We start from the raw sequence: 11540 nt of genomic DNA, 5'->3' as shown, positions 1-11540 counted from the left end.
CTGTATGGAAAGGAAGTCAATGATATAAGAAATGCGCGTATTACATTGAGCGATTTCTTGTAAGAAGTTCCAGGAACTTCGCCTCTGTGACAGCAGAGATATTGGTGTTTCTTAGATCACAGCCTCAAAACTAAGCTATATACTGATGGGTATATATATATAGAGAGAGAGAGAAAGAGAGAGAGAGATAATAATGGTAAAAATATTTGCTAATGGAAAGAGTCCGGTTCGAGCAATGAATAAGTAAAGAGAGTACTTATTAAGAAGCACAAGAGGCGCAGTATTTTTACGGCGAATTATTATCAATGGCATGCCCCATTGACTCATTCCATCATATCAGCGGTACATGATACATTTGGCAAATTTAACGCTCAAGTAAATTTTACTGAGATAAAAAAAAAAATTATAATAATAACAAAAGAAATTCTTTAAAAAAAAAAAGAAGGGAAGAGAAAATTCTAAGTCCTACCAAATTGCTGTATGTGGACTCGCCCTCTTTTACATTTTTAAGGTTTGCTCTAGTGAACCTATAACTTATATGATTAAATGAATGTCTAGAGATTTGGAATACATTTTGAACCTTTTCTGTCTGTGCACGAGAATGTATATTCACTTGATTTTCATAGCATGTTAAATTGATTAAAACTTTGAAAGTTACAGAAGCTGTAAAAAAAAAAAAAAACCAAAGAAAAATATGGGAAAAACATGTAGCAAAACACATCCTGTGACACATGCTATGGTATGTACAGGGTGCTCATATGTTGATCCTAATATCACGTTTATGCGTGTGAATTATGGGGAAGGATTTTTGAGTCAATATGATGTATGGGCTAAAGAATGTGCTTTCCCTGAAAAAGATAGTTTTAGTCACAGACAGTTAGAACAACTGAAACTTAATTTAGAGACAAAGGAGAGAGAGAGAGACCCCTAAAACAAAGAGCGAAGTGCAGTTTTTGGCTGACTGGAAGGCATTCGCTGAATGGCAGAGCGAGGCACATAAAAGAAAGAAAAAATGTCAGGCAGGGCCCTCATCTGTTTCTCAGTGTGCAAAATTGCAATTGAAACATGACGGAGGCCTGATTAGAAGTGCACCACCAGTCGTGATCACGCCCAAATCTGACTTTAGGCCCAGACAATCTCAATACCCTCTTAAATCAGAAGCTATTGAGGGAATTAGGCCAGTATTTAATTCACTGCTGAAAGCAGGGGTCATTGTCTCCTGTCCTGATTCGTCAGTGCACACTCCAGTATTAAAAGTGTGAGAAGCAAAAAAAATAAATAAATCCTAGAACGTGATGAATGGAGATTTGTACAAGATTTGCAAGCAATTAATGCAGCAGTCAAACAGAGCACTCCAGACGTTCCAAATTCTTACACTATATTAAGCCTGGTTCCAGCAAATAGCGAATGGTTTTCAGTCGTAGATTTAGCTAATGCGTTTTTTCATTATATCTCTTGATAAAGACAGTTTCGATTTGCATTTATATTTGACGGACGTCCTTACACTGTCACTCGCTTGTGTTAAGGGAATTGAGAGTCACTAATGATATACGACCAAATGCTAAAATGCACACTTTCTCCAGGGCACATTGTGAAACTGACACCATTAAATTGTTACGGCATCTCGCCTAAGAAGGCCACAAAGCCAGTCTCTCCAAATTACAGTATGTCCAAAAAGAAGTGAGATTTTTAGGGCACTACATCTCCACCAGTGGAAGGAAACTCTCCGCAGACAGAGTATCTGCCATTCAGAAGATTCCCAAGCCTCTGACGAAGAAACAGGTTCTATCTTTCCTAGGTATGTGTTCGTTTCGCATCTTTCATTCTAAACTATACCATTCTAGAAGCACCACTCAGAGAGATGGCATATGGGACAGGTTGGACAGCTCAGTCTCAGGTAAGTTGGATCCAGCAGCTGCAGGGTTTCCCCCGTGTGTATGTGCAGTAGCAGCAGCTGAGAAAGTTGTGGTGGCATCCAGAGACCTGGTAGGTTACTCAGAATTGAACCTCTTGGTTCCACATGAGGTGTTGTTACTCCTACTTGAACAGAAAACCTCACACCTGTCCACCCAACGGTGGCTGCACCATAACACTATACTACTAGACATGCCGAATGTCACTATAAAACGGTGTACTGTCCTTAACCCTGCTACTCTTCTTCCAACAGAGGGAGAGACGGAGAACCACATGATTGTGCTGTACTGACTAACGAACTCTGCTCCCCTAGAGTCGGCCTGAAGGATGTTCTACTGGAAAACCCAGATTTGATTCTTTTGTGGACAGATCAGTGCCACGTGACCCAAAGACGGGTAAAAATCGAGTGGGATATGCAGTAGTGACCACACACGAGACGGTCTGTCAGGAAGTCTCCCTTCAAACCTTTCAGCACAAGCAGCTGAACTGTATGCCCCCATAGAGGCATGAAGACATGCTGAGGGACAGTCAGTAAATATCTACACAGACAGTAGATATGCCTTTGGGGTAGTACATGATTTGGGGACAATTTGGAAACACAGGAACTTCCTGATGAGTTCAGGAATACACATAGCCCACCACAAACTAGTCTCTAGTCTCAAAACTATTGCAGCATGCAAATGTGATGCACACACTAACAAATTAGACCCTGTTTTCCTAGGAAATGCTCGAGCGGACAGTGCAGCAAAGCAAGCAGCTGCATATATGGTCCCAAAACTCAAAAGAAAATAATCACTCATTCTTTACAACTTTCAGACCTCCAAGCACAAGCTACAGACAAGGAAAAGGCTGTGTTGCGCAAAGCAGGCTGCACGGTTGTTGATGGAGTTTGGCGGTGCCCCCAGGGCTGTCCTTGTTTTCAAAGTTGACGATGGTCCCTGCCAAAAGCGGGAATGATGGCTGTGATAAAGCACTGGTTTCTCTAATTACTCGTAAAAAATTTTTTTTACGATGTTTGCGCAACTCATAACGTGGGTTGAGGTTTGAAGTTAGAGAAGGCCACATCCCTACGTCCAAACAGGACTCAGACATGGTAGTGATGATGAAAATCTCCAGTGATAATGGCACACCTTTTGTGAGCCATGCCCTTAAGTAGGTGGGTGAATATTTGGGTATTGAATTAAAGCAGCACTGTGCATATCATCCAGCTAGTGGTGGGGTGGTAGAGAGAGAATATGGGACACTAAAAAACAGACTGAGCAAATGCTGTTCTGAAACAGGCTTAGGATAGGCTTAGCCCCTTTGGGATACTGTTTGGGAGACCTCCACACACAGGAATTGGACCTGTGGCAGCTCCGCTTCCTGATGCTGCAGCATGTGATGATGCAATGTTAAATTACCGTGCAACGTTGTCCTCTGCTCTGCACTCTATCTACAAGCAGGTAAAGGCAGCACTTCCAGCTCCAGCCACGGGCCCGCTGCATGATCTGAAGCCTGGAGAGTGGATCGTGATCAAGGATTTCCGCATGACCAGGTGGAACAAGCCACGGTGGTCTGGACCATTCCAGGTTCTCTTTGTCACTCATTCAGCAGTGAAAGTCAACCAAAGAGCCACATGGATGCGTGCGAGCCACTGCAGGAGAGTGCCAGCGCCGAGCACTGAGCTGGAGAAGACGGGACTGCAATAGGAGAACTAGACCATAATTCTCTATCAAGAGGCCTCTAGGAGGACCTACGCTCAATAGCAACGATCTGCATACACACACACACGACACACTACACCCTGACACATCAACACACCAATCCCACGCGACTCCACGATAGACAGTCTTAAGTGGTATCTAGTACCCTTCGAAATCACGGACATGTAGTTTTTGGAGAAAATGTTGACGACACGGAAACTGTACTCTTAGGAGGACTGAACTTCATTAGTGCGTACTATATAGCCATGTGACCAGGACAGAGGTTAGACGACGTGACTTTGCTACCTCACCTCTTACGCCCCAAAGCTCCCTGACCACAGACTACTGTTGCAGACAAGACACAAATCATTAGATGTCGACCTGCACATCCACTCATACATACAAACCTATTCCTAATCGTACACCCTTCTCCTGGAATAGGTGGTATCTGTTAGTAAGCCCGGTCATAGAAATAAACTTACAAATCACTGGGACCGTTCCCGACAACACTAGGGGTCCGGGGGATAGACCCTTAAGATGGAAAGATAAATCAAAGTGCGATATTGAAGTTTATTGGGTGGAAGACTTATTGATCAATCACGCCAATCACATCGTTGCAGCAGAAAGAGTGCATGACGCACACACTTTTACCCAAATTTGGTATCTAGCTGATCGTGGTGACGGGACTAAGGCAATATGATTTCTATAGGTCCCACGTAAGCCCGCAAAGTTCTTTAGTAGACTATTGCTGCAGATTGGACGACAATTAGTAGTTAAAAGCCTGTATGCCAAGATATTGGCCGCCTCTGTAAACTGTTCTGTATCACCTTTGGTCATAAGAATCATTGTCAGCAGTGCTACCCACACAACGTCACACGTCCCCTCGTCACGCAGACACATAATGGTTATTCTATCATTGAACACATGCGGTCTGCGATACACAACTCTCCGCAGACTAGTGAGACGGGGTTTGATTGGCTGAACTCAGTACTCGGGGGATGGGGCTCGTGGATAGTCTGTCTGCCAATAGGTGCAATAATTATTCTTGTCTTGCTCATTTTGCCTTGTATTGCTTCTCTCGTTCGGAGCAGTCGCTCACGCTCGTTGAAATCACTAATGACCAAACGCTGATGTTGACAAAGACTGATTACGATCCCTATGATGACCAACCTGACTTGTATCCTAAACCTGACTGGGTATCAGATTCTCCCACCAACAATGACGACCCATTGACATCCATTTCACACCTATTGTAAATATTCCTTTGACCATGACGACTCTCATTTCACATTAAAATGGGCTTGCTTGACGACAGGATACTTTATATCTGCAAAAACAGCCTTAGTGCCTTCATTACGTCTGTTTCATGATGAATTCAGTTGAACCGTGAAAGGATTCTGAAGTTCTGATGTAAAACTTGTGGAGCTTGGCTGTGGGGATTTGTGCTTATTCAGCTACAATAGCGAGGTCAGGTACTGATGTTAGGTGAGGAGGCCTGAGATGCAGTCAGTGTTCCAGTTTATCCCAAAGGTGTTCAGTGGCATTGAGGTCAAAGCTCTGTGCAGGATACTTGAGTTCTTACACCGCAACCTTGGCACACCGTGTCTTCATGGAGCTCACATTGTGCAAATGGGCATTGTCATATTGAAACAAGTTTGGGCCTCTTATTTCCAGTGAAGGGAAACTGTAACACTAGAGCATAAAAAGACATTCTATACAATTGTGTGTTCCCAACTTTGTGGTAACGGTTTGGTGAAGAACCACATATGGGAGTGGTGGTTAGGTGTCCATATACTTTTGGCCATAGTGTATTTCTCTTGCACCTTGACCCATGGACTGTGCACAACATCAGTGGGTTGAACGTTGCTGAAATGGTTTTCAGTAGTCAACTGAAATACCCGAGCTTTTATGGAGACTTTAGCTAATTTCTGTGAACATTAACTGCTCCAGCCTACATTAGTATGTAGAGAGAGAGAGAGAGAGAGAGAGAGAGAGAGAGAGAGAGAGAGAGACTGGAGTATAAAACACAATGATTCTAGAGAAACGGGGCATTTGGGGAGAAAACTGCATAAAATTTCCTACAAATCTGTCAAATAAGCATGTGACCTCACACCCAACGGTCACTTGGAACACCTGCAGACTCATGCAATTATCCAATCAGCCAGTTGTGTGGCAGCAGCACAATGCATACAATCATGCAGATACAGTTCAAGAGCTTCAGTTAATGTTCACATCAAACATCAGAATGGTGAAAATGTGATCTCTGTGACCTTCATATTCTCCTGGGATTTTCACACACAACAGTCTCTAGAGTTTACACAGAATGGTGTGGAAAAACAACATACACCCAGTGTTTTCGAGCTGACCAGGAGGCTCTGGTAACTCAAATAATCATGGCTAGAACAAGTTGAACCTTGACATAACCTGATGTGGTCACTCCTGTCAGCCAAGAACAGGAACCGTTTTATTTCTTCACTAAATGATGAATTTCAGCTTCTGAGGAGTCTCAGTACAAGAGTAAACATAGGAAATGATCAAAGACGTTTATCCCTGCAGAAAAACAATAAAATTTGTCAGAAAAATAACTGATTGAACTGAGCTTTGTCTATTTAGTACTGCCATTCAGCAAATACTGCTGAGATTATAAATAAGCAAATTTAATTAAATTGCTATGCTTGACATATCAATTGGACCAATTGTATCCACTGACAACTTTTGACTAAAACTCAAATATATATTTGGTTTATTTATTAAGTGATCAAACAGTCCTATCCAGAAGTATTGGAACCGCCTGGCCAATTCTATTGTTTTCACTACACATCGAAGAAAGGTCTTCAATTTGTCACTCCAAAGATGAACATGAGATGACAGAAGAATTTCATATTTACATCTAAAAGGTGTTAAACAACTTTTTTCAAGTGGTCAAAAATATTTCTTGTTGCCCAGGTGTGTCCTGTTAAATTGATTGTCTACTCTTGCTTTGAGCCCTAGGTCTCGCCTGTGAAGACCGCATTTGTTGTTAAAGAGAATAAACCAACATGAAGACCAGAGCCATCTATGGGAGATAAACAAGCTGAGAAAAGAGGGAAAAATCAATCAGAGCCATTGCACGAGTATTGGGCATAGCCAAGATAACAATTTGGAATGTCCTAAAAAAAAAAAAAAAAAAAGGAAAGAAACAAACCACTGGTGTACTGACAACCAGACAGGGAACAGCCAAGGAAAACATTAGTTGATGACAAACATTGAAAGAGCTGTAAAGAAAAATCCAAAAACCACAGTTAGTGACGTCAACAACCTTCACAGGGGAAAGGTAAAGGTATCACAACCCCCCATTTGAAGAAGACTCCGAGAGCAGAAATATAGAGCCCATATCACAAAATGCAAACCACTCATCAGCAGTAAGAATCAGAAAGCCAGATTGGAATTCGCAAAGAAATACAGAGATGAGCCACAAAAGTTCTGAAACCAAGATTGACCTCTACCAAAGTGATGGAAAGGCCGAAGTGTGGAGAAATTATCTGCTCATGATCCAAAACATAGAAGTTCACCAGTCAAGCATGGTGGAGGTAGTGTCATGGCCTGGACTTGCATGGCTGCTTCTGGAACAGGCTCACTAATCTTTATTGATAAAGTAACTCATGATGGTTGCAGCAGAATGAATTCAAAAGTTTGCCAGAACATTGTCTTCCAATTTACAGAGAAATGCATCCAAATTAATCAGGAGAAACTTTACCATGCAGCAAGACAATGATCTAAAACACAATAAATTTATATTCCCCTATTTATTTGGTTATGTATGTGTGAGATAACTATCTATCTAGATAGATATATTCTTTTACACATATATTCTTTGCTTTTCCAGCATATCCTGCATATTTGACACCTTTCCAACAGCAGCTACATGATGTTCAGATCCATCTTTTCACTGAGGACAACCAAGGGACTCGTAGACAAAATACTAACAATTTACACCAAACATCCTGTTCAAAGGTTTAAATCCCCCTGGCTCTTAATGTATCATGCTGCCTTCTTGAGCTTCATTCTTAAAATATTAATTTAAAAAACACAATGCCAACTCAACAAAGGACTTCATCAGGGGGAAAGTGGAAGGTTATAGACTGGCCAAATCAATCACAAGACCTTAACCCAGTTGAACAGCATTTCACCTCCTGAAGAGAAGACTGAAGGGTCTTGAAAAAGATAGTCATAAGTTGTAAAAGCACTATTATTAGAAATATCTCTCATGCCAGGACCTGACCTCTTAGGCTTTTCCCGATCGCACAAGCGTAACAGGACAAGTATCAAGTAACAAGTCTTTAACCAGTTGGAAAATATCCTATTATCTTTATTTGTGACTGCACTAAGAGATTACAGAGTGTAAAGAGCTGCTTCTTGGAGCAGGCGTCACTTTGAGTAGAAACACACACAAACATGTCACCGGGGCCAGCTCAGTCATCATGTTTGAGTTTTCTGATTTTGCCCTTGTGACGGTCGATCTCGCGCTGCAGGCGCTCAATCTCTTTCTTATGGTGCTCGATCTCATCCTGGTGGTGCTGTCTCAAAGCGGCCAACTGCTCCTTCTCCTTCTGCCTACACACACACACACACACACACACACACACACACACACAGTCAAGTAACTCAACAATCCAAAGTTCTCAAGATATTTACAGGCAGAGATTCAATTCAATTTTATTTGTATAGTGGTTTTTACAATAGTCATTGCCTCAAAGCAGCTTTACAGAAACAAACAGAGGATACAGATTTTAAATGTGTGAAGCAACTCCATCCTGTATACTGACGTATTTTCTTTTGAAACGATAGTCAGGGAAGTAGTGTGTTAAAGGGCTTGACTGATTGCCACAACAGCCAAGAGTGTTGGGTATATGCCACACATCCTGCCAAATCTACAAAAATTCAGCAGTGGCTAAACAAACAAAAAAAAAACTTTTTTAAAAATTTTTTTTAATAAATTTTTAATTTTTTTTTTATTTCACAATTCCCTGCAGCAATGAACGCAACAGGTTTCCTAAAGGACAGAGGGAAGAGTTTTATGTTTAACACAAAGCAGGAATATATAACTGTATTGAGAACTGAGCTTTTAAGGACAGCTCGCTCGCTCTCCTTCACTCCCTCCCTGATATGTTGTGCCTTCTAGAGAACAATCTGATTGGACAAGTACAGAATGAATCATCAAAAATTCCCTGCATTTTTCTGGATAGTGTATTATACATATCAATATATTCATTCATAAAGCTCTAAAGCACCAACTTTGATTTCATGGAGACTAAACTTTCAAACTTAATGTATTATTTTTTATTCTTCCAACTATATAGGACACATATTCAGGGGAGAAAAAAAAAAAAAAAAAAACAAATTAAAGAGAAAACTGACTAACCAAAATAACCAAGAGGCACTTGAGCTTATCACAATGTAACATACCTGAAGTAACGCTCCTCTTCAGCTGCCTCTTTCTTCCCAAAGGCTCCACCGGCTTCTCTGATAGAGCCTCCACCTCCTCCACCTTTCCCTGCACCTTTCCCCAATTCACCCAGCTGCTCAAACAGACAGGGAGAGATTATATAATGATGACACAATTAATATTAATTCATATTAAACTCAGTGGCTTACAACTCTGCTCCTGTGCATTTTCCAACAGTGGCCCAGACATGAAAAATGCATCAACAAATCAAAAATGCAAAAGTCAATTAAAAACATCATTAGTGGGAAACAGATAGGATGGGTCCTTAATGAACATCACACTTTCATTGCTGATTGGCTCCAGTGTGCATCAGTCTGAGACAGCAGCGATGGAGAGGAGGATGTTTGCAATCAACCTAAATTTTTTGGCTTTTTAAAAAAATATATATATAAAATAATGTCATTCACATATCATTACAGCTCCCTAGTTCAGTAGTCAGGGCATTTCTCAGAGAGTCAGCCATTTTAAGAGCTGTCGATCTCAAAATCCTTCCAGTGCATTGGAACTTTCGCTCCTTAAATAAGTCCCACAATGCACCAGGGAGCATCCAAGCTCACTATGCTCTCCCTTACAGGAAGTGACCATGTTTTCTGAAGCCTCTGAAAAAAGAAAGGACAAACTCCCAGCCAACTTCATCTACAAATGTAAGTGGCTTGTTATCATTGTTGTAGCTCTCAAATGATTACTTACATTTAACACTTTTTAACTTTATTTAACATTCTATATATGGTTTGTTCGAGTCTAACCACTTTTAAATGTTCAATGATTATTATATATATAAAAAAATTATTATTTTTTTTTTTAAACTCCACTAGCTAGCCTACAATCCTGCTTGCTGTATTATGACAGAAATGCGTGTGATTAAGCTGTTGAATTTATATGCCACAAAATAAATATTTGTACACTTTTCATTTTCGGTGACGTTTTACAAGGCGAGTACACGGTCATGTTGCAGGAAATGGAGTTCTCAGTGTCCCAAGGTGTACTGAGCCAGGATCCTTACCAGTGCCAGAACTCTCCTACACCACATACTGGTTCACCACCTATGGAGCTAAGGAGCTGATTCAGACACACCAAGTCTTTCTAGTTTGTTGTGTTACATACTCACAGGTCACCATAGTTTCCCCTGCATTAACACACCCACAATGACATGGGCCTGTTAAGTAGCAGGGGATTTTTGCATCAGGTGTTATTGTGCTTCACTTAAGGCAGTGTTCAGTTACATAACAGAGATTATGACCTTGCTTTTGAATTTGTAGGTCAACAAAACATGTCCAGTTATTCACTGAAGAATTTTAATCCACATAATATCCATCAGCAATGCATAGTTCGAATTCGGACATCACTACAAAATGGCCGACACCCTACATAGTGCACTACATAGGACATAGGGAGCGGATTCAGACACAGCAAGAGAACATGTAATGTCTTGTATTTTTTTTTCTTTTCTTCTGTCTGTTATTGTACATCAGTGATCTAAATCGCCCACGTACATAATCTATTGTCGTTACTTAATGTTAATAACCAATTGTAAAACAAATGCCTTTCAACTGTTGTTTCTTGCAAAATATTAATAATATTAAATAAATGAAAGAAAGAAAAAAGCGCGGGGGGGGGGGGGACACAAGTACACAGACGCAGATACCTGGTCCGAGCCCATGCGGATCTGAGTGGTGAAGTAACTCCGTAAACTGCTCCTCAACAACCTCGCCATGATTCCAAACACCAAACTAACTGCCAAGAGTGGCTTCAATGCCCTTTTGTCTCCGAGCTAAACACGGAAGTGCTCGAACGCCTCTATGAACTTTGGCAGGCGGTGACGTCATAGTGCGTGAGGTATGTTAACTGCCACCTGGTGGTCGTGTGAGGCATTGCAATTGAATTCGCCTGCCTGACAAAATAAAAAATATTATAAATATATTAAATTTATGAAAATACATGTAATATTTATAAATTATCATGATTATTATTCAAATTTATTTTTATTTATTTGTTTGTTTGTTTGTTTAATTTATCATGTTTGCCTTGCACCTCCGGGGCTGGGGGTTCAAATCCTGTCTCCGCCCTGTGTGTATGGAGTTTCAATGTTCTCCACATGCTTTGGGGTTTTCCTTCAGGTACTCTGGATCCCCCGCCCCCAAGTCCAAAGACATGCGTTGTAGGCTGATTGGCATTTTCCAAACTGTCTGTAGTGTGTGAATGGATGTGTGAGTGTGTGTGCGATTGTGCCCTGTGATGGGTCCAGGGTATTCCCCGCCTTGTGTCTTGAGTACCCTGTGATAGGCTCCTGGCTCCCCTGTGACCCTGTGTAGGTTAAGTTGACCAAAAGTGGATGGATTTATTTGTTTGTTTGTTGAGATATTTCTACATTCGACTGAATCATGTAAGCCTGGTTTACACTGTACGATATTCGGCCCCATTTTGCCTTTCGTCATAAAAGATGATGCACTGTATGTTCG

General features: G+C 41.1%; 1 protein-coding gene and 1 long non-coding RNA gene across 2 annotated transcripts; one reads left to right on the top strand and one right to left on the bottom strand.

Moving 5' to 3' along the window:
* Window positions 1-18: 18 nt before the first annotated feature.
* LOC128617905 (uncharacterized) lies at window positions 19-8115 on the top strand. The gene is made up of 3 exons (XR_008387635.1): window positions 19-1798; window positions 2168-6493; window positions 6588-8115. It is a non-coding gene; the product is annotated as an uncharacterized LOC128617905 (long non-coding RNA).
* On the bottom strand, window positions 7921-10883 carry atp5if1a (ATP synthase inhibitory factor subunit 1a). The gene is made up of 3 exons (XM_053641132.1): window positions 10727-10883; window positions 9042-9154; window positions 7921-8189 (listed from the first exon to the last, which is right to left on the bottom strand). The coding sequence occupies exons 1-3, from the start codon at window positions 10793-10795 to the stop codon at window positions 8048-8050; spliced, it is 324 nt and encodes a 107-aa protein (XP_053497107.1). The 5' UTR covers window positions 10796-10883; the 3' UTR covers window positions 7921-8047.
* Window positions 10884-11540: the final 657 nt, after the last annotated feature.

Source organism: Ictalurus furcatus, chromosome 14, assembly GCF_023375685.1.
Source record: "Ictalurus furcatus strain D&B chromosome 14, Billie_1.0, whole genome shotgun sequence".
Lineage (NCBI taxonomy): Eukaryota > Metazoa > Chordata > Actinopteri > Siluriformes > Ictaluridae > Ictalurus > Ictalurus furcatus.
Note: the sequence above shows the minus strand (reverse complement) of the source record. Positions and strands in the feature narration are given on the sequence as shown.